The following is a 22,986-nucleotide window of genomic DNA, read 5'->3' as shown; positions in this document are numbered from 1 at the left end:
GCATTCGTGGAGAAAATCACAGCATCATCATATTCAGCAGTCATTCCGGGTCAGAAGAAAAAGTACCACAATGAACTATGCTTGGTTAAACTGGACAGGGATTAAGTAGACAATTTTATAGTTACTGAAAGTGTAGCTCAGGGCACATAGGTAACTGCCATGTATAATGGGAAGAAAACATTTCAAATTTTGGATGCAGAGAGTACCAATTTTATGCTTTTTATTCCTTTATGTTGTTTTTAAGCATCACAAATTGGAAATCCTATACTTTTAGCAAATCGAGTTTAGAGTTCTGTCCTTCCTCAATGCTATTTAACTTGGAAGTTTCACTGCCATGCCTTGATTTTGTTATTTCCATTAAATGTTTCCTCAATATTACTTACATACCTATGAATATTTGGTATCAGGAAGTCACACTGCAGTTAGTTTGTACATCTAACAGATTTGAAATCATCTTCTCCCTTTCTATAGTAAATAGATGGGCTTCTGAAAAACTTGATTGTGAACCGTAGTTTCTAAAGGCAGGATTTAACTATCACTGGCACATGTGCTTCATGCTAACGTTTACGGTACTGATTGTTTCAGAACATACCTTTCTAGTAGGATGTCACAATACTTAGGACAAGCCTTACTTTCTCTTACTTTAAATGAGAAATGACATATAGTGAAAAAGAATGTTGTGCTCTTTCATGTCACAAATGGATTGTAAAGTCTGAAAAAGATTGACTCATAAAGAATGAAATCTCAGAACTGCATCTTTTGTTTTGTGGGACTCATGATTAACCACTAAGACAAGTCTGAGTTAGTGACTAACATGAATTCCAGTTATATTAAGGAGCAGGGCTGTTATGGACCACAGCCATAAAGGCACAGACCAGCATATTTTAAAGACAAGTGGGACTGAGAGTGTTCAGAAAAAGACTTCTGAGGAAAGTGTGGGCATCAATAACACAAGAAGCTGGTTGTGACCTAAAACATCCTGACAGACTTTCACAATAATTCAGAGCTATATTAAGGTTCAGGTAATTTCGGGGAGGAGCCAGAGTTTTAACTAATTCAATAAATAAATTCTTAGTAGTTTCTACAATGTGTATCTGATACATCCCATGCAATATTTCTCTATGGCTTAGGCTCAAAGCTGCCCTGATTGAGTACTGCAATGTGTGTGCTAAGATGCATGCCTATAAACTTGATCTGAAGAGAGAATGTATGATTTTTTTTTTTTTAATTTGGTCTCACATTTCAGAAGACTTAGATCCTCACTTGCTTCTTTTCATGCTTTTCTTTGCAAATTAGTAAGAGACAGGTCCTCTCATTACATTAGTGCTTTTAGGTAATTTCTAAAACACTTAAATGTTGACTGATTGTAGTCAGAAGTCAATCTTTTAGGAAAAGGACTGGCTGCACCCAAATGCTAAAAAAAAATTTTGCATTTAACCCGAGGCCTAGATTTGGATGAAATCTTGTCTTCTCTAAATTTGGTGAGGTTTTTGGACTAACTTCATTGAACAGTGATTGTTTTGTCCTGATCATTTAATACCAACACAGCTCTTCAGATTAATAGGGTAACATCAAACAACTGTGTCTCAGGATAATTGCAACACTAGCAGTAATAATAAACACAGAGATGAAAAAGACATGTGAAAGAAGAGTAAAATGAAAACAAGCAGTCTAGTTAAAACTCTGAGATTATTACCCATTTTTATTTTCCTATGACTGTTAGAGAGCTGTAGGCTTTGGAAAAAGTATTTGCTTCTGTTGCTTTGTTGTGCTTATGAATTAGGCTGCTTGTATTACAATCTCAGAACAATTTTGGGCATTGTATTTCATTTATATAAAAACCTCAAATGGAAAGTGAGCTGCTATCTTTCTAAAAATTCAAAAATATGCTATTTATTTTTTTTTTCTTTAAATTTTTTGAAACAGTGATTCTAATTTCATGTCTGTAGAACTGCTGAACTAATTCTTGTCTCCCTCATTTAGTTTGATCAAGCAGCTGATGCTGAATTTGCCTGGATTGCAGAAACAGAAAAGAAACTGATGTCACTGGGTGATATTAGGCTTGAGCAAGACCAGACCACTGCTCAGCTGCAAGTTCAAAAGGTAAAAGAAATGCATTTCCAACTGTCATGTTAATTATTGGCTGGCACACTCTCCATCTAGAAAATGTACTGGCATGATTTAATTTTCAGTCCATCATAATTAATGCACTTCAAAACCAGTTTTTTCTCCAAATACTTTTTTTCTTCTTATTATTATTCTAACCAATTTTTTATTGTGTTTCAAGGCTTTTACCATGGAGATTTTAAGGCACAAAGATACTATAGATGAACTTGTTAAATCTGGGGATAAGCTTATGAAAACATGCACTGAAGAAGAGAAACAGATGATGAAGGTAAAGTCCCTTAAATTGCAGTTACAGTGGTAGATATGCAGACAATATATAAGTAGAAGGATTCCTATAGTGTCTTTTTAAAAATATTAATGCAGAAGCATTAATTACAGTCACTTCTACTCTGAGGATTGTAATACTAGAGGAAATGCTGTTGAGTATTGCTCTCCTTCCTTCAGGATGTTAAAAGAACAAACGCTGTGTACTTGCTTCTTTGCCTGACACTAATTTGGAGTGCCATTTATCATCTTCATCCATAGTAAATAGCATTTTAGCCTATAGATGATTGAGTGAAGAGGTATTACTCATCTGGGTTGATGTGTGGAATCTGGCAGTTTATCTTCTGAGTTCTTTTGGGTCAGTGATGCTCTGGGCGTGAGCATTTCTGTGCTGCATTCAACGGCTGTGCACCTCTGTGTGTATCTTTACTTTCATATCTGCTGATTTCCATGTAAACCTTGCTTGCCAAGATTATTCCATCCTGTCACAGCCCATGAAAGGCATTCTTATGGCTTTGTTTGTTACACACAAACACGGTGAGCCCAATGTCAGGGCTGCAAACGTACAGATGGATTTTTCGTGTTGGCATTTAGGAAGGATTAGTTGTGGGGTTGGGATTTTTTTGCTAAATTACAGTGAGACTGGATATGTTGTAGATTTAGTCCTTCCGATCTGTGAAAAACAATGCTTCAGTAATTGTGTTCTGCTGCAGGATCTCTAAATTTGATTTTCTCTTAAGTGAATTTAGAATAGATGAGATGTTCGGTCTATGAAACTGTAGTGATAAGGCAGAGCAATTTTGTGTGAGTCTCCACTAAATGTTTATTTGTCAAAAATATTGTATAGCTGTGTGTTAAGGTTATGTTCTGTCCTCTGGATAGCATCTCTATACTTAATTTACATGCAAGACATAACAAATGAAAGGATAGCTTGTTCTGCCAAAAAAAAAAAAAGCTTCTTCACGTTCACTGTCTTGCTTACATGTAGTTTTTCCAAGGCTAGGATTTATGTGCTTTGTCACATACAATATTTCATAAACATGATAACATGGGCAGTCTTCCACAGGAAAAATGTATAGCTAGTAGATACTTTCTTTTATTATCACATGCCCAAATACAGTAAATTTGTAATGTATAAGCCTTTTAGTTCTATCACTATTATCTATGTTATTAATGGTAATACATTCTCATTAAGTAATGTATGCTGACCTGGAAAATAATGTTTTGTGGTTTCTGCAAGTTTGTAAACGACAGTCATGAGAGTATATCCTATCATTTTGCCAGAGTGAAAAAAAACCCACCAAAAAACCACCGAACCAAACATCCCAACACATTTTATGTATTGTTCCTTGCTTTGATTCAGAAATGCTGTGGAAGACTTAGTTTCTGCCAAGTGTCACTGAAGATAAGTGTCTGCAGTAAGGAAGTTGGGCTAAGATCTGCAGTCAGATCATTTGCAGCTTGACTAGAAGCTCTATGAATAAAGTGTTATTTGTAAATATCAGTATTATTAAATGTATTCTAATTATTTTGCAAGTACTCTGCCAAATTCTGATCTCCCTCACTGTTGATTCTGTCCACCTTAAACAGTGATACTGTAGAAACTTCAAAACTGAAATGTTATTCACTGTAAATTGGTACTATAATTGTCAAAGATGTTTAGAAATGAAGGTAATAGACACACACAAAAATATACTTTTAAAAAATTAATATTATTTTACAGAAAAAAATTGAAAGCCTCTTACAGAAATATGATGCAGTCTGTCAAATGAACTCAGAGAGAAACCTCCAGCTGGAACGGGCTCAGTCGCTGGTTAACCAGTTCTGGGAGACTTATGAAGAGCTTTGGCCATGGTTAACTGAAACAGAAATGATCATCTCTCAGCTTCCTGCTCCAGCCCTTGAATATGAAACTTTAAAGCAACAACAAGAAGAACATAGGGTAAGCATTTTGCCAGTGTTGAAAAAGGTAGAGTTAAAAACCGGGAAATCTTTTGCTTAGAACTGTGGAGTACTCTTCAAAATTCTTGAAACCCAAACAGATACTCTTCTGTTGAAAAAAAAAAAACCTTAAATAATAAAATAATAATACAGAGTAAATACATTTTCAGTCATGTCTCTACTGTTTACCAAATTGTGCATGCAAGCAAGAGTCTCTGGGGAAGGCAGCAAGTGATGTATAAGCATAAAAGAGAGCTAAAAGGTAATAGTTGCCATTGTACTGAGAGAACTGAGCACATAAAAGTTATTAATTAAGTATATTTCAAAGTACACGTTAATGTCAGTATTGGAACAAACCAAACCCATAAACAGAAAGAACAGATATGGGATGTTAGAGCAAGAAACATAAGGGGGGGGAAGGGGGGGGGGGGGGGGGACAATCTGTTTACAGATATAGACATATGCTGATCTTATGTATGTATAAAAAATTTGGCTTTTGTTTCATTGGTAACATTGAAATCAAACTTAGCTGAGTCAGGAAGATGAACAATTAGAGGGCCAAGAACTGATTGCTTGGGCACCATGCAATCCCGTAGTAATTTATCATGTCAAGAATGTTTGTTTTGTAATAATTAAAATAAATAATTGTTTACCATAGCATCACAAAATAGAGGCAACAGTGTTGTAGACTGGCCACTGTATGGATTCTCTTACATGGATATATAATCAGTTTGGATAAAAATTAAGGTGCTTCACAGGTGACTGCTCATATCACATGGAATCAGATGTATCCCACTGGGGTTAAAAACCTGCGTGTTTTGGCAGATGCAAAACCTGTATGGCCACTGGAGATACCTGTTTCTCCCTGCTAAGCATAGAGTAACTAGTGTTCTTTTTATTTTAGCTGCCTCAATTAAGTGACTCAAGTTAGATAGGATGAACCCTGGCTTCAAAGTCTTGTTTACTTTGAGACCAGCTAATGCAATGTGCCACTCTTATGGACTGGTAAACACCAGGTTCATGTATTTGTCTTCCTATTATGTCCAGAATGAACAAACATGTTCTGTTAAGACTAGCTATATAACATAAGCTTTACAAACTACCTTGATTAGTCACCATGAACCATATCATGCTTGCTTTACTTACAGGATTGTTCCTCATGTACTTTCATCGTGCTGCTTCTATGAGAAGCCTTTCAGATGAGCTTCTATTTTTGCTTTTTCCCCAGGCTATGCCATTAGCTGAGATTTGTTTGTTAAATAGAAGATTAATGTCTTTTAACACATAATCTGCTCTGAAACACTTGTTTACTAGAATTGTTTACCCAATGGTATGTCATGGAGAAGACCAAATCATTTGTTGTTCTGTTAAAAAGAAGAAGAAAAAAAAAAGTAGTTCCCAATGTGAATTGAGAACCTAATGTTTCTGTTCTGTTGTATTTACTGATTTACTGTATTTATCCTTGTTCCAAGTTCTGGAATTCATAGAGTTGATTCTGTGTGAGTTACATGCAGTTAGTTTGGTTTGAAATGAGCTGTTGGCAGACTATTAGCATAAGGTTTAGACCCAGAAATGCGTGCTCTTGTGGCCTTATGTCAAGTCATCTCTTTGTGCTCAAAAGTAGAACATACAAAATTATTTTCTAAAAATTTTCAAACTGTTCTTAGTTTCTCCTTTTCCTCCTCTCTGCTAATCAATATTATTTTTCTTGTGGCAAGCCTTACAAACAGAGTTACATTCAAAGTAAGTAGTTAGAGTCAGGAGGGGTTATTTTCATTGCTGTTCTGTCATTAGGGGACTGAGGAGTTGTGATCACTGTCTTTCCAGTCTCCTCAACGTCTCCTCTCCTGGGGAGGAGCAAGGAAGAAAGCCAGCATCTGGATTCCTTTTAAGGGAAGGACCATAGTTGAAGAGAAGAGAACTTATTTACACTGAGACTGATACAGGCTCTTTTCTGGGTCTTCATTAATTTAAACAAACTCTCAACTGGGAGAAGCAGTGCATGTACCTCTTGCGTTCCTGCACTGGAGCTGTGCATGGAGTTCACAGCGCTGAGAGGGACAGTGCCTCACAAGACTGGGATTTTTCTGAAAAGGGAGAGATTAAATGAGAAAGTAAATAAAATGACAGAAGGATGGGGCTACTCACACAAAAAAACCCCTTTCCCTTTTGTCAGTTCTATGGGTGCAAGCAAGAAAATCTGAAATCCTTAGACAACTTGGAAGACACCTTGTGACATTTCCATTCCTCAAGCCTCTGCACAGTTTTCACTTCTGGGGTGGATGATGGGAAGGAATAGACAGCTGAGATCAAATATAATTCACTTACTAATTACTTGTTAAACATTGTATAAGTTCAATAATAGTGCTGTTATGAAGACAGAGGGGTCTTGTGGCCAGAGAGGGAGACTGATGAACAAGGTTGATTGGTCTCTACTGATCACCCTTGCTTGTCCTTTTGTCCTTTTCACTGATATCTTTGACCCTCTCTTGTGCTGGTTTCCACTTCTTAAATCACAGGTAATTTGAATTAATTTTCTTGCAATGTTGGTACCTCTCTCTGTGATGTTCTTCAATGAAAGGCTTTGCAGCAAGTGACCAATATCAACATGAAAAGTATACATGTGGTGGTGTTACGCCCATGTCTGGAATATCACTGCCATTTCTGTCATTATAGGTCCTAAATACGATGGACAATGTCTGTTGTTAGCATCATATGCATAATTAGCATCTTATATTTTGCCTGTAATCATATGTCCTACCAGAGTGTTGCGCAGGCCTTTCCAGTGTGTCTCTAGTTCTGATGTTTTATGCCTGGATAGTTCTGTGTTGGAATGGGAATGATCACTGGCAAAGCAGTCATTAACTTTATTTCTGCTTTACATTAAGATGAAAGGTATTTGTTTGGAATTTCTTGCCAGCTGGATGTGTTGGAAGTGTGGACAGTTGTAATGTGGTGGTGCAAGGGTAAGAAACTGATAAGTTGTTTCATTTGTTGTAGCAACTGCGTGAGCTGATTGCTGAGCACAAGCCTCATATAGATAAGATGAACAAAACTGGGCCTCAGTTGCTGGAGCTGAGCCCGGGAGAAGGCTTTTCTATCCAAGAGAAATACGTGGCAGCTGACACCCTTTACAGTAAAATTAAGGAAGATGTCAAAAAGCGAGCACTGGCACTGGATGAAGCCATTTCTCAGTGTACCCAGGTATCAATTTAAGTTTAACGTATAATTGGGTTCATTCAACGGAAGAATACACATTGTCATCTTACATGCATATATCAAGACTAAACTGCTGTTTTATCTGGATTTTTTCAACCTAATGGTCTGTGAATGTTCATATCACTGCTAATGGCGTTGATTTTTCAGTATCTTGAGGGGTTATAATTTTATATATTGGTCAGTATTATGACTTTGCAGCTGCTGAAAAATGTTTACAGCTGCTTAACTTAGAAGTAAAAGATCTAGTGGTCTAAAAATGTGGGATTTGATTTTCACTTTCATTTTCTCTTACTGGTCTGTTACTAGCTGGTGCTTCATTTATAAACAAATGTCACTTTTGATCAGTTAAATTGGGTATATTTATTTCTAGGAATTGGCAGCTGTAGTAAACAGTTAGCAGTGGAACTAGTGGGTAGTTAAGCAGTGGCAGTAGCATTGGCTCTTCGCTGCAGACTCCGAAGAACTTAACGTTAGACGTCACAAAATGTCATCAGCATGAAACTCAGGTCAAGTCCACAAAAACTGCATATTCTAGCTTCATCAGCCTATGAAATGAACTTCAGTAGAGTATTGCCAAGTGTCTTATTCTAGCAACCATTAAATATTGGGTTAATTGTCATTAAATCCACATAGAAATTATTTTACTTGACCCCAGATTCAGAAAAGAATTCAGTAAAACTTTGTACATAAACCTATACAAAAACCTGAATAAAAATGCTTTGTTCTATACTACTGTTTTTATAGGAAATTCCCCTTTTTTTTCTCTGTTCACTGGAAATTAAGTACTGTACTCTGCTTAGGTCATAAATACTAAATAAAGAAAAACACCTTGAAGACCTTACGAATTCTACATTCTAAGTAATTTTTTGTCAGGTCATTATAATTAATGTCATATTCCTAGCCCCTGCAGCTGAGTTTAGGAATGTGAGGCAAAACTAAATGACATCAAATGTCATCCTGCTTTTGGACTTGTTATAGACATTACATGTTGTATATATATTTAACGTACAAACTTTCAGTCATTATAAACGCCTTCCTTATTCACACCTCTGAAATATGCCCGATTATTTAGATCCTCTTTTTTTCTTTGTCATAAATGCTTTGCCCCCTCCATGTGTGGAGCTGCCAATTTGAAAATCAAGGTATTTGCTTAGTATTAGAGTCCCTGTTTTGAATGTGATAGATCAACATGTTGTACTGGCTAAGTACAGAAAGCAAGAATTAGAAATGCATTCTTTTCTAACACCTAGAATATAATCAGATGTTGAGAAATTACTGAATTATTTATGCAATACTTTATGGTTCATTTTATATACCTAAATGTATATGCAGATGGCAAAGCAAAACATTCTAATGCCCGCAGAATGTAATTTTATATAATCTTTTTTATGAAGATATGTGAATATGTATTATCAGATCTCTGAACTATGATGTCTATGTCAGTTTGTCTAGACAGTCCTTGAAGGGCAATTATTTAACTCTTCAGGTTTTAAATTATATTAAATTGCACTATGTATCAAAGGAAGGACATAATGTATGAACCTAGAATGAGAGATTGTAATGACTTGCAATTTCTTCCTTTTAAGTTCTAAAGCACTTTGTCTCATTCACTGAAGTTGAGTACAAGGAGGCCCACTGAATGCACTGACAACTTAAAAATGTAATACATGTCCTAAAATTAGACCCAAATATTGCCAATTTAATTTCAGTTTTTATAGCTTTTGTAAGGTTTTGTTGCCACAATCAGTTTCTCAGAAGTCTTGAATGTGGGAAGGCTACTTTTCTTTCATAACACATTTTGTTGGCTTCTGTGATATTCACACTTCTAATAAAAACGCTGAGGCCCGTAACATTAGTCACAGAGTCTGATTTGAAGCGGGTTGTATGGTGGGAAAAAGTAATTATATTTATATTGCCTGTGTTCCTTTGAATAGAAGGGATGTAGCTATTTGTTTACATAAGGTAATCTTGTTTTGCTGTGTTCTTTCCAGCATCATTTCCAAATGTTGTCAGGAGTGCTTTTATAATTGCAAATTTAAATGCACCCACAATTTATTGATTTCTTTCATTTGAAAGGGGCATGGTAGTGCAAGATATTTAGGAATCTCTATTAATACAAAAGCATATAATAAAGGCTAACTTTGGACCTATCCCAAAGTCTGAACCACGTTAACACAGCTATAATTGAGTTTCTGAGCACCTACCTGGGCTCAGTCAAACATGGATGGATGTAGTATATACACTGTTGTGTGCTTTTAGTTGCAGAAAGTAACATACCTTTACTGCACTAGCAAGCACCACCTGGCCACTAACAAATGTCTTTTTGCACAACCTTACATATAAAGCCTTTATCAGAGGTTGTATGTCAGTATGTTGGTCCCAACAGAAAGTGCATGTTTTTAATAGTAAGGTACATATCTTTCTAAAATGATGAAGTCAGAAAGCCATGACTCTCTAAAGCTACAAACTACTATGACTTTCACAGGACTAAATGTAAGTGGATTCTGCCATATGTATAGTACCCTCAGAGGGAGTGTCTCAGGACTGAGCCCAAACTAAATAGTAAAATTCTTGAATTTGAGAGAACATACCATTTTGCAGGGGTTTTTTTGTAATTTAGATATTAAAAGGGCCTAGAGGGAGGTATTGCAAGTTGCATATACATGTGTTGGATAGAGATGATAATTTTAAAATACCTTTTTCCAAGATAATTTCGGATGCCCTTTTTTAGTTTGCTGTTTTGGTTTTTTGTTGTTTTGTTTTTTGTTTTTTTCTAATTTGTCTGCCCTTTCCTTCTGTCCTTTACCACCCTCCTAGTTTCATGACAAGATAGATCCAACTCTCGAGAGTCTGAAACGCATAGTTGAACGTCTGAAGCAGCCACCTTCGATCTCGGCAGAGGTTGAGAAGATTAAAGAGCAGATCAGTGAAAATAAGAACGTGTCCGTGGAGCTGGAAAAACTTCAGCCAGTGTATGAGACACTGAAACAGAGAGGAGAGGAAATGATTGCTCGCTCAGAAGGCGCTGATAAAGATATATCTGCTAAAGGTAGTCGACTGAGGAAACTTTCATGTAGTGGAATTGCAGTAAGCTGCAACATATAAAATTCTTCATTTCTGATGACCTCTAATCTGGGGAATGTTCTCCTGGAGAAGCTGCTAAAGATTTATAAAAACAAAGCATTCATTTAAAATAATTCATTGTGGAGATGACCTTTCTTTTATTTTTAAAGGCCATTGTGTTTGTTTCCACTTAACATTATAAGGATTCCTGCAAAGAAATATTTTAGACTCTAAATTTTAAAATGTACTCATATGTTTCTGCCGTAGAACTGGAGAGAGATTTATGACCAAGAATTGTTTGCCAAGGTAGTAATGTAGTTCCTTTGTTGTTTAGCTGTTCAAGATAAACTAGACCAAATGGTCCTAATTTGGGAAGACATCCAGACCTTGGCTGAGGAAAGAGAGGCTAAACTGCTGGATGTAATGGAACTAGCTGAAAAGTTTTGGTGTGATCATATGGCTCTTGTAGCTACTATTAAAGATACTCAGGACTTCATTCGAGAACTGGAGGGACCTGGAGTTGACCCATCTGTAGTCAAGCAACAGCAAGAAGCTGCAGAGGTCAGTAGAAAGTATTTTCGTGACTTGAAGTACTTTATTTGAAGTATGCAGGGGAGAATATATTATTTTTTAAAGACTAAGAGGGATAATTGTGTAGAAATTTACAATAATGGTATCTCAAGAGTCTACAGTAAATAATACATATCAGTGCTTAATTGCAATGAGCACGCAACATGTGCTTGTCATTACATTTCCTTATTTGTTTGTAAATATGTATATAATAACCATCTCACTGAGGCTTTTAAAAGTTATACATACTTGAGATTCCTCGAGTAATACGTAACATCTAAATGAAAGGGGTACAAATGTATGATGCTCTATGTATTATCCTCTAAGCCTGTAATTATCTATACTGATAGTTAAGTGTTTGAAGGCTGAATGATAACCTCTGACAAAGAAGACACTCTGATTAAAGAAATCGAATTTAAAACTTCTTGTTTATTTTTTCCATCTCATGCAAAATGATATCATAAACCATTGTTACAATTTAGACTGATGTCAGCTCCTTTCATCTGACACTGCAAAGGAATGCTTATTTTTTAAGCATCCAGGTGTAAGTCCAAGTGACTTGAAAGAAAACAAAGGTGGAATCCTGCTGTGTTCTACCTTGAAAGCAAGCTATACATAGATGATTAAATTTAGTATTAGCAGTGTTGTCTTTTTTTCTCTTTGTAGGCTGCTAAAGAAGAAATTGATGGACTACAAGAAGAACTAGAAGCAGTTGTGAGCCTTGGCTCTGAACTTAGAGCTGCTTGTGGAGAGCCTGACAAACCTATTGTCAACAAGAGTATAGATGAGGTATGGGAAATGCAGATGCTTAGGTCTGCTATGTGACATGCTTGCTCAACTGAAATTGGTATATTCCCCACAACCCCAACAAATTTTGAAAATAAAAATTTTGTGGCAAAAGTGAGACACCCCTGAAGCCTTTGTGGTAAAGTAAGGTTTGCCTTTTGGGTGAATGAATCTTAGTTTAGATTAGAATGTACACACTGTTTTATTTCATTGATTTATTGTTTAGAACTTTTGTAAAAGATTGTTTAAAAAAAAAAATACTCACTGATTAATATGGTAGGTTTTCTTGCAAAAGTAATCCTAGAATAAATTTTGGATGTATCTTGTTCATGCCAAGTGAGACATTTTAACTGAGACTATCCTGTTTGGATGACTATAAAGTACTTTTAATTTCTCTAGTGTTCACCAATGTATGATTCTTTTAAGATATGTTTATTATAGTGATGCAACTCCAAATGATTTAGTAGTATTTCCTCTATTAGCTGTAATAGCTCTGTTAATAAAAATATTCAATCAGTATTGAAGTTTACAGCTTTTATAATCCAGAACCTCTACTGAATTCTGAAAGAAATTAATTTTGCAATGATAGGGAGAACAAGAGTGTTAACATGGAATAGATGTGAACTATTCATGCTTAGTTTATTTGTATTATTGATCAGTGAAGAGTTAGTAGATGCACATTATATAGCAGTAGAATTCTTTTGTCTATTGGAGTAAATTGTGCTTACTTGCAGCTGAATTCTGCCTGGGATGCGTTAAACAAAACATGGAAAGAACGTGTGGATAAGCTTGGGGAAGCTATGCAGGCAGCTGTTCAATACCAAGATGGACTCCAGGTAAGATGATGGGATGTACCTAACCCAGCCTTCAGTCAGTGGGATTTAATGCGGTTGTAGTAAAAAATGTCATGTGATTAGGTAGGTGACAAGTAATGCACTGTGGTTGTAGTGACTATTGTCTTCAGTAGGCAAGGTTTTTTTCTAAAGATTGGTTGGGGTTGGTTTGTTGGGGTTTTTTTGCATTAAAGAATGCATATGTTGGGTTGTTTTCTTCATGTCCATATATTGCATTGTGTTTAGATTCAAAATTAATGTCTCTTGTTTGTTGATAAGAGCAGAGGTTTTTTGGCACCACACATTCATAGTAGTTGTGCTCACATTTTCTTGTGATAGTCAATGCTTCATATGGTAGGCAGGTTGAAGCTGTGACACATCTTTGTGGTCTGAACGGAGCAGAGTACAGGTCCGTATACCCACTCGCTGCTATTTTCTTTGAGTGGAGGACAGTTAAAGCACTTGAATTTTATTCCACCTTTTTTATAAGCAAAATGTTTGAGTATTTTAAGCAAAAATATTACTAACATAACATTGCTAGACCATTGTACTTAGTATAACTTATCCTATCACAATACTTTAGAAGATGATTCCTTTTTTAAATTGTAGGTAAATATACCAGCAGTTTTAAGATATCTTGTACATTGTGCTTCCTAGAATTGAGGAAGTTTAAAAAAAGCAGAGGGATTGTACTGTACATGACATTTAAAGGTCTCTTCCAACCCAAACTATCCTTTGAATCTATGATCTTTTCTCTTTATATACTGCTGGGTTTTTTATAGTTGTTTGGTTGGTCAGTTTGGTTTGGTGTTGTTTGGTTTGTTTGTTTTTTCTTGGTGGAATTACCGTTTTCCGTGGTTCATTTGATCTTTAAAATTGGAATTTCGCATGACACTGAGGGCAGTTACTTCTCTGGTTCAGCTCAAGCAGCAGAACACTCCTTAATAATAATGCAACATACCTATTTTGCAGTGTACCATCACTGTGGATTTTTCTCTGGGTTCTCCTGTGTTCCTACTGTGCAGAGATTGACTAGGCAGTTAGAATCATCACCATTTGGTTTAAGTGCTTTCTGTTTCCTGTGGCTGTACATGGTACATCCTACAAGCTTGGTACTTTGTGAATGAACTGTATTTAGGTGCTGTCTTACACTCATTTCAATAGAAAATATGAAAAGTATTATGAAGAGTTTGTTAACTACAGCTGCATCACCCTCTTGAGCACGTTGGACATAGTTCTCCTTTTCTCAGGGAGCCATGTAGCAGCAGGCAGCTCCAATGAGTTGTCCTAAGCATTTCTCCATGATGATATCTCCACAGATAACAGGCAGGTGGAAAAGGGCCTGGTGGAGGTGTTTTTTCCCTTGTGCAATTACTCAGATTGATGCAGCTGTTCTTAATCCATTGGAGTATTCTTGAGATTCTGCACTATTGGGAGCAAAAGAAAGCATCAGAACTGGGGAGACATAATTTATTTTTTTTAAGACATACTGCATTATCCTACAGAGATTCATTCTAGCTCAGTTATGGTCCTTCACTGCCTAGTACGTACTGATTGGGCAGTTCCATGTTCCTTACACAAACAGCTTTCTTAAAAAGAAGTTTGTTTGTAATCCTCATTTAAAGTGTGTTATCCACCACCTTCCATTTTCATTCCAAACAACTGTAAAACAGCGTTTCTCTTGTATTTACCTTTCAAGGGATTCATAAAAATTGCAGATTTTACACAAAGTAGAGTGTTACTCAGCATGAATAATTCTGGCAGAATGTTGCTGCTCGTAGAAGTCCAGTCTTGCAGAATGTACACTCCTGTAACTGTTACGTGGATATTTGTTCTATTGTATTGAAAAGAAACCTAGGTTTTGCTGGGAAAGTTATTTTCTTTGAAAGAGCACATCAATACCTTCTCAGAAAAAAAAAAAGCTCTGATATTTTACTTAATACAACTTTCAAAAATAACAGCATTTCTCTGCTCACACTTGAATATCATACTGTGATTTTCAGGCATTATTTGACTGGGTAGACATTGCTGGCAGCAAGTTAGCATCTATGTCCCCAGTTGGAACAGATCTGGAGACAGTGAAGCAGCAAACAGAGGAACTTAAGGTATGATCTAGCAATTTATTTCCTTTATATTTCCATTTCTCTGTATTTTTCTGTGTTGTTTAGTATCTTTTGGGAGTCAAAAGCAATTTTCATTTTCAATTTTTAGTAAAAAAGAATTTGCATGAAAATTTAAAAACATTTCATTGCAAACTTTTCAGTTTAAAATGTGCTTAATTTAAAAATCTATTCCAAACTTTGGCAAGACTACATTTTATTTTTCCTGATTGCGTAGAAATACTCATTCATTCTCTTTCAAAAGCTATAAAATTATTATGTACAGGATTCTTTTGCTATGACCTTTATGTTTTCTGGTTTCTAAGATGAACAGTTTCTTTAAGGCTCTGAGAGAAGGCCTCCAGAGCTTTGCTTCTGCCATTAGAGCCTTTATTTAAATGGTCACACAGATCATGACATTCCCAATACATGAGTAAGGAGAAAATCAAAATTCCAGTCTAACTTAGAAACCTGTCTGCATGCGTCTGTACTTGTGACTGAATAAGCTCCTGACATTGGTATGCTGGTATGCCATGTTTAAAAAGCAGAGATTTGTGATGATCAGAGAAGGTTCTTGGTTCTGTTGCTCACTTGTTGATTTTGTTGTCTGTGGGCAGGTTGTTTTACGTATTTTATGATGTAGCTTCAATCGAATCATGACCTTACATAGTTCAGAACATACATACACAAGCTGCATTCAGACTGTTGGCACCAGTTGCATGTTCAAGAGGGAGTTGTACTAAAGAAAATTTGCTTTCACTTCCTGTGAAGAATAATTCCGTTTGAAGTTTAAAGCATTATCACCATCACAACCACAAGAGCTAGGACATAGAATTATTCTGTGATTCTGTAATCATTACTTGTACTTCATTTATTTCTATTCTTTTTCTATATACCATAGCAATTTAAGACAGAAGCTTATCAGCAGCAGATAGAAATGGAAAGACTGAACCATCAGGCAGAACTATTGCTAAAGAAGGCAACACAAGAGAGTGACAAGCACACTGTTCAAGACCCTCTCTCAGAGCTCAGACTATTGTGGGACAGCCTAGAAGACAAAATTATAAGTAGACAGGTAAATAAGCTTGGAGGTGGGGGCTTTATTCATGACTTAGATTTTTGTGAAAAACTCTTTGTTATATATAAGGCTTATAAACTTACACATTCCTTTTAGTTTGGAAACGAAAAGAATTATATATAATAGGATTTGTGTTGTACAATTAGTTGCGTTTTTAAAATATTTTTAAATTTTCTTTTTAAATTCTCTGTCAGCAATGCTATGTTGAATGATTTCATTTTGGCTATTTGATGATGTCTTAAGTAGCAGTTGAAAACATGTTTGTATGTGCAAAAGTAATATTAGCTGCTGAACTGAGCAACTGAATAAAACGCCATTAACTTAATATTAAACTATTTCAGTCTTATTTCCTTAAATTATCAAGCTGAGAGATGTGAAAGAGAGTCCTCTGAAGTTTATTATTTTTTCTAAACTGAATCATTTCATGACAAGGAAATGGTTTTAAAAAGATCATGCACCGAATTGCATTTATATTGAAATTATGTTTTAAATGATAAAAAGCTACCGATACATCTGATGAAAGAACCTTCAGACTTAACTCTGCTCTGGTTGCATGGCTTCTTCCAAGGCCAGGAATTTAAGCCTGGAATGCAAGGCTTTATAAGGGAATTGCTGACTCAGCTGTAGTTATAAAGCATTGCTTGTACTGGGTAACTGTTTCTCCCTGGTTTTTATTCTGTCTTAATGTGTGGACGCTGTTCTGGATTATGGTGACTAATGGTAATGTAAGACAACTCAATTGCATTGTGAAACTATTTTATTGTTAACTTTATTTTTACTGTAGCACAAGCTGGAAGGTGCCTTGTTAGCCTTGGGGCAGTTCCAGCATGCCCTGGATGAGTTACTGGCATGGCTGACACATACAGAAGACTTGCTGAATGAACAGAAACCCGTGGGTGGAGACCCCAAGGCTATTGAAATTGAACTTGCCAAACATCATGTATGTAATTATAATTAATATTAACTGAAATATTCTTTTGATACTTATCTTAGGGATGAATCTTTTATTAAAACTTCATACTTGATAAATAGTTCTCTACATATATCTTCGGATTTATCGGATTATAGCTGAAATGAAGACTTGGAATAAATAATATCTTTCCTCTTACTCCTCCACATTCCTTCCTTTCTTGCATATGCCGTGCAAGTGGCATAGGTTTTAGCCAAAAATAGACAGTTCACCCCAGTCTCCACTGCTAATCGCCTTCCTTTGACGTAGGAAACTCAAAAGTTACTGAACCTGCTACTCTCCCTGATGCAATAATCTCCTTGATTAGTTCTTTTTTAGCCAGGTCTCACAAACTGCATGACTGTTGCATATCTTTGATTCTTTCTTCCCTCTCAGAAAATAGTGATTTGTTCTGAATTCTCCAAAATTGTATGTTAGTTGGGTTCAGCTAAGAATGCTTCTCCAAAAACTCGTGCAAACTCCCATCTTTTTCTCTGTGTTCCTTACGATGTGGGGTTAAGGGATTTTTGTTTGTTTGTTTTAGTATTTTTACGGATCATTGTTATTTTGGAGCCCATGGAAGAATGCTTCTGCTGTGCCTTTATTTTTAGAATATCTCCTAGGAGTATGAGATCTTCCCTGCCTCTGTGTGTGACTCTGTGCTCTTCATGATGGCTTTAAGATTTCAATCTAACCTTATAAATCCTCTCTCTTTAAAACTGCCATTTAATTTTTGGCCTGCATATGACGTAAAAAGTACTCAGAGTCCATTTGGGATTTTGAGAGACTTGATTGAAATTGACAGTACACAGATAATGAAGGTATTTTCATTGTCTGTGTTAATGCAGCTATACAGCTTCTGAAGGCTTTTGGGTGGTGAGTTGGAACTTGAACAGAACACAGTATCTGCATACCCTATGTGACTATTGTTATAAATGGACCCTTTTAAAACAAAGTAAATAAAATTAGAAAATCAGGTTCTGCTCCATGAACCTTTTACATTCTTATCGAACGGAAGTGTTTTACTAGTGAAGAAGCATCGAGACATCATTTATGGCTCTGCCGAAGGAGTTCAGCAAACACATGAATGAATCTACTTCCTTTTCGTAATACAGAGTGTATAGGTTAGAAAGTTCACACAGTAGTGCATCCTGTGGTAGGCTGTAAAAACATCCACCTCTTGAATAACTTTGGAAAGAATAGACCTTGTTCTTAGTGAGTCTCAGCAGGAAGGAAGGGATAAGATGCATCTGCTTCTGTGAATATCTTTTTTCACCCTGTTAGGAAAATAAAATAATGTGGTTCTTAGCTTAGAAGAATTAAAGTAAATGTGATGTGTATTTCATATTCAAGGTCTACTTGTGACTTGCTATTTCATATTGTGCTCCATGTAGTTTAAGTTCCTTTTTATTTAGCTTTTTATTTTTTCTGTAGTGCTAGCATTTTGATGGAGGTGAGTTTGAGTCAGACCCCATGGAAGACAGCAGTCATAATATTGAATTTCTTGGGTGGGGTTTACTATTCTCTTCCCAACCATTTTGCTTATTTCTTTTTCTGTTTTATATTAAAGCTTTTCTTGCCCTACCCCCCATCCTTCTGCAAACAGCATTTTTTTTCCCCAATGTACTTTTTGCCTTTTATGGTTTTTACTGTGATTGGTGATAAGAGATTTCCAAGCAGATGGAGGAGGTCTTTTGGTGTTAGTACTACAACCATCCCCCACCTTTTGGCACAGGTCAAGTGTCCTGGTAGCCTGACATAATGTGAAAGGAGTTGTAGCCGTGAAATGCTCAAAAAGACGTTGGGGCAGTTGGGTTGTTGTATAGCACAGCAGGCACATACTGTTCAAAGAAAAACCCTGTTAAAGAAAAACATATAATAAATTAAAAAGTGAAGAAATAATTATTCCCTAGCACTTCTAGAAAACTTTAATAATTTCAGAAATATATGTTTGCAGAAGGAGGATATTATTTTTTCCAAGATACAAAAATAAATTTCAGTGTTTCATCAGAATGGTCTGTTACTGCTTTTGATTGAAGATGTCTTAGTTATTAGCTTTAATTTCTAATACCTGTGCTGGTGTTAAGCTATTGTCTTGTCCTTGGACTACAACCAGCTCTGTCACTAGGAGTGCCTTCATTCAGTGACTTACCCATATGACCATGCTGTGTTACAATTGTAGGTGCTACAAAATGATGTTCTAGCTCATCAGTCTACGGTGGAAGCTGTTAAAAAAGCAGGAAATGACCTGATTGAATCAAGTGCTGTTGAAGAAGCAAGTAATTTACGGAGCAAGTTGGAACTCCTGAATCAGCGCTGGCAAAACTTATTGGAAAAAACAGAACAAAGGAAACAGCAGCTGGACACTGCCTTGATCCAGGTGAACAGGAAATGATCAAATGTAGAGATAACTCAGAAAAAGTGTCTTTTTATGTGAAATACACAGATACATTAGAAGTTGGCCTAAATCAAAACCATGATGCAGACGCTCCTGAATTTGGAGAAAGTTTGAATCCAGCTGTATCTTCCACAGCTGGCTGCTGTCCCTTATAGTGCTGATATAAGACTTCAGCTTTTGGTCTACATGTTTGTGAAGGCTGAAATTTCTGTATAGGTCTATTATTTGGGGAAAACATTGGTCTCACAGTAGTTATTTAGACTACTTTCAAGATTTCTATGGTTTTTGTTTTTATCCTTTTGATTGAATTGAGCCAGTTTATATTTGTTTGCTTTTTCCTTTATTTTTCTTCTTCTTTTATTTCTTTTGATTACTACAAATATCTGATTAAACCAGTTGCCAATATGCTTCTGCATGTGAGATGGTATTGGAATGGAGAGCATTTAAGTTATCTCTAAAATGATATGGTATAATTTAGGCCCAAGGTTTCCATGGTGAAGTTGAGGATCTGCAGCAATGGCTGACAGACACTGAACGTCAGCTGTTGGCATCAAAACCTGTTGGAGGCTTACCAGAAACAGCAAGAGAGCAGCTTAATGCACATATGGTAAGTATCAGTATTAGAATGCAAGTTGCATTTCAGGACTACCTACCTTTTAAGAGTGTTTTTGGTAAACACAGAGTGTGTTCTATATATCACAATGTCTGTACAGTGTCTTAAAGAAATTTAATAGCCTTCAAAACAGCACTGTTATTTTCAGTGTAGTTTAGTAGCCTGTTGGGACATGCCCAAAGCTGAACCATATTAGTGTTGAGACAAATAAAATAACTTTTGCCTCTTTACAAAAGGTGTTTACAGATTTTTCAGTGATTCCTCTTCTTCTTCTCCCTTCTGACCCCGTAACTAAATTTATGCTTTTTATAAGATTCAAAGATGAACCTAAAAGTGACCCACATTCACTGAACCTTGATTTAAGAGACTTGATCCTTTATTTTGTTATCTAACCAAAGCTGATATTAAAGTCATCATTAGCATGGAAGTAAAAAGGACTAGTGGCACATAGAGGCTATGCTTTAATTAGAAATGGCAAGCTGACCAGGATGCCTGAATTATTCCCTTCCTTTCTCTTTAAGAAACATTCTGTGCTCCCGTAGAACCCTAGAGCTTAAAAAAAACCCCTTAAATTTGATCTCTTACCTCTAAAGAAGGTGGTTCTTACTGCTCCATTTGTGTAAAATCACAATGTGCTATTAGGCCAGGATATGAGCCCAAACCTGGTGATCTGAACTTCTGAACTCCTGGCTCAGATTTAACAGTGATATTTACTGAACCATCCCTGAACTTGAATATGCCTGACACTTTCAATTAGAATGCTGCATTGTCATAATGTTAAAAATCAGGGTTTTTTTGAATGATGCTGAAGATCATTTTTCACTCACCAATGTGGGGCACATGTTTTTCTTCTTTTTTTTCTCAAAAATTTGCCAGTATCTATAATTGATGAGGAAACTAATTGACAGTTTTAAAATCTGTTAAGACAGGAAACTAGATCCAAACACAAATAATCCTGTGGTTTTGGATCCCTACAATCCTTTTCTTTTTGTCATAAAGGAAAAACAAAAAGGGAAAAAAATAGGTGGTGGAGTTTTCTTCCCCCTGTGAGAGTGGAATATAATCATGATTCCCTGGAAGTCATTGGTGGTCTTTCCTTTTTTTCATCCTGCACTTAGTCAGATCAAGATGCGAAAATTTTCCATGGAAGGCTTCAGAATTTTTTTTCATACATTCATTGCTATGCAAATTTTGTATACTTATAATGTTTGCAGATTGGTTAGTTAAAGGACCTTTAAATTCAATGTTCTAGTTGGAGGAAGTCTTGACTGTCCCCCGTAATATGAACTCTAGATGTACAATCGCTCCCTAACTGTACATGTACATTTTAACAGGATGTTACTATCCTGGTGGCCATCTGCAGGCATTGACTTACTATCAACCCTTAAAATAGAGAAATTTTTTTCCTTTTGGTCAAACCTTAGTGAACATGTGCAGATATGTGTTAATTCTCTCTCTCTTTTTTATTTCTTTATTTTTTCTGAAATGTTGAGGCCACTTGTCATGTTGTCTACTACATTCCAAATTCAAACTTGGCTCTAACTGATACAAACCATGTTAATTACTGATGTGAAACTGAAAGTTTTGCAGTGTATTTTGATTTGCCCCTCTTTGGAAATATTATGAACCATCTTCTCAAGTAAAAGGCCTGTTTCTACAGGTATTAATAAAAGATCCTTCAACCATGATTGGTTCACAAATGGAGTTGAGATTGGGCTGCATTTCCAGTTAAAGCAACTCCAGGAAAACAAATTATATGAAGAGATATTACAGGATACCAGTAGGAAGGGGGCTTAAAAAGATGCCTTTTAGCTGTCCGAGTGCAGCTCAGACCATCCCCCTCCTTTTCGTAAAACAATCATTGTTTTCAGTTTCTTCCTGAAGTAGTAGGAGGAAGCAGCCTCGGTGACACCACTTTCCGTAGTCCTCAGAAAGAAGACAAAGAAACTTTCTGTTGTGTCAAAATCTTAAGCTCATAAAGGAACGTGCTTCTTGCTTTGCCATCCTATGTGGTCGGGTACAGCCCTGTGTACAGTATCTCTTAACCCAAAGAAAATGTTTGGTTTGGGCTCTTGTCCTGAGAATCAGAGGAAAAAGTTATTTTCCTCTTATTTGTAAGCCACTTATTCCTCATCTCTTTGAAGATGTTCCTCATTTGAGAGTCTGCAGCAACATTGTTGGTACATTTTGTTTTCTCTGTTACCAATACTGATCATGTCTTTTGAGTCAGAGGGATGCATGGGCTTTTCCAACCAAGACTTTTTCCAGCTTACCTTTGACATGGTTAAAGAAGCATCATTAGAATAGTTAACAGGTGAAACGTGTTGTTACCATTATTATTCCACTTTTCTTTAAATGTCTGAAATGTCTTCAGTGCTCGTGCCTAGCAAGTGAAGGAAGATACAGACTGTGTACAATAAACCAGCCCTCCCAAGTTGTCCCACCCACTTTTGAAGGGTATTGGATAGCTCTGGGCTTTCAGCACACTGTGTAATGCTGACACTTTTTGTGTTTTGGCTACTGATGGACTTTAAACCAACCAAGTTGTAGCAACTCTTCTTCAATAAGTACGTACTTTGCCAAGCTTTGGATCTCAGAGAAGACATTGACAGACAATACAAGCTTTCATTTCCTGAAAAACCGGGTCCTTCATGTGCTCATTTGGCTTTTTATGAATTACATGTGTTTCCTCTATTAGTCTTAATCATACCTGCTAAATGTTGGGGGAGGAATAAGTATTATACTGGTACTTATAAAGAGTATTGAATTTCTACTTTATTTATTTTTGGTTCTTTCTTTATTTAGGAACTTTGTGCTGCCTTTGAAGCCAAAGAAGAGACGTATAAGTGTCTAATGCAGAAAGGCCAGCAGATGCTTGCAAGATGCCCAGAGTCTGCTGAAACAAACGTTGAGCAGGACATAAATAACTTAAAAGAAAAATGGGAATCTGTGCAAACAAAACTCAGTGAAAGAAAAGTATGTGTTTTTACATAAAAATAGAGGCGTAAATCATGTATTTAAGTGTGTTAATGATCAGTGCTTTTAT

The 22,986-nt window shown here is 36.2% G+C and overlaps 1 protein-coding gene across 20 annotated transcripts in view; it reads left to right on the top strand.

Moving 5' to 3' along the window:
- Positions 1 to 22,986, top strand: part of DST (dystonin) — a 299,250-nt gene that overhangs the window by 242,242 nt on the left and 34,022 nt on the right. For all 20 annotated transcript variants that reach the window (XM_048296861.1, XM_048296860.1, XM_048296883.1 and 17 more), the window contains 14 exons: positions 1,984 to 2,103; positions 2,288 to 2,395; positions 4,115 to 4,333; positions 7,333 to 7,536; positions 10,369 to 10,600; positions 10,949 to 11,175; positions 11,851 to 11,973; positions 12,705 to 12,806; positions 14,807 to 14,908; positions 15,804 to 15,977; positions 16,765 to 16,920; positions 19,112 to 19,309; positions 19,806 to 19,934; positions 22,746 to 22,916. In XM_048296861.1, the coding sequence (XP_048152818.1) occupies positions 1,984 to 2,103; positions 2,288 to 2,395; positions 4,115 to 4,333; positions 7,333 to 7,536; positions 10,369 to 10,600; positions 10,949 to 11,175; positions 11,851 to 11,973; positions 12,705 to 12,806; positions 14,807 to 14,908; positions 15,804 to 15,977; positions 16,765 to 16,920; positions 19,112 to 19,309; positions 19,806 to 19,934; positions 22,746 to 22,916 (2,265 nt within the window). The remainder of the gene's footprint in view (positions 1 to 1,983; positions 2,104 to 2,287; positions 2,396 to 4,114; positions 4,334 to 7,332; positions 7,537 to 10,368; positions 10,601 to 10,948; positions 11,176 to 11,850; positions 11,974 to 12,704; positions 12,807 to 14,806; positions 14,909 to 15,803; positions 15,978 to 16,764; positions 16,921 to 19,111; positions 19,310 to 19,805; positions 19,935 to 22,745; positions 22,917 to 22,986) is intronic.

Source organism: Corvus hawaiiensis, chromosome 3, assembly GCF_020740725.1.
Source record: "Corvus hawaiiensis isolate bCorHaw1 chromosome 3, bCorHaw1.pri.cur, whole genome shotgun sequence".
NCBI classification, from domain to species: domain Eukaryota; kingdom Metazoa; phylum Chordata; class Aves; order Passeriformes; family Corvidae; genus Corvus; species Corvus hawaiiensis.
The sequence above is the reverse complement of the archived record's forward strand: the minus strand, read 5'-3'. Positions and strand labels throughout refer to the sequence as shown.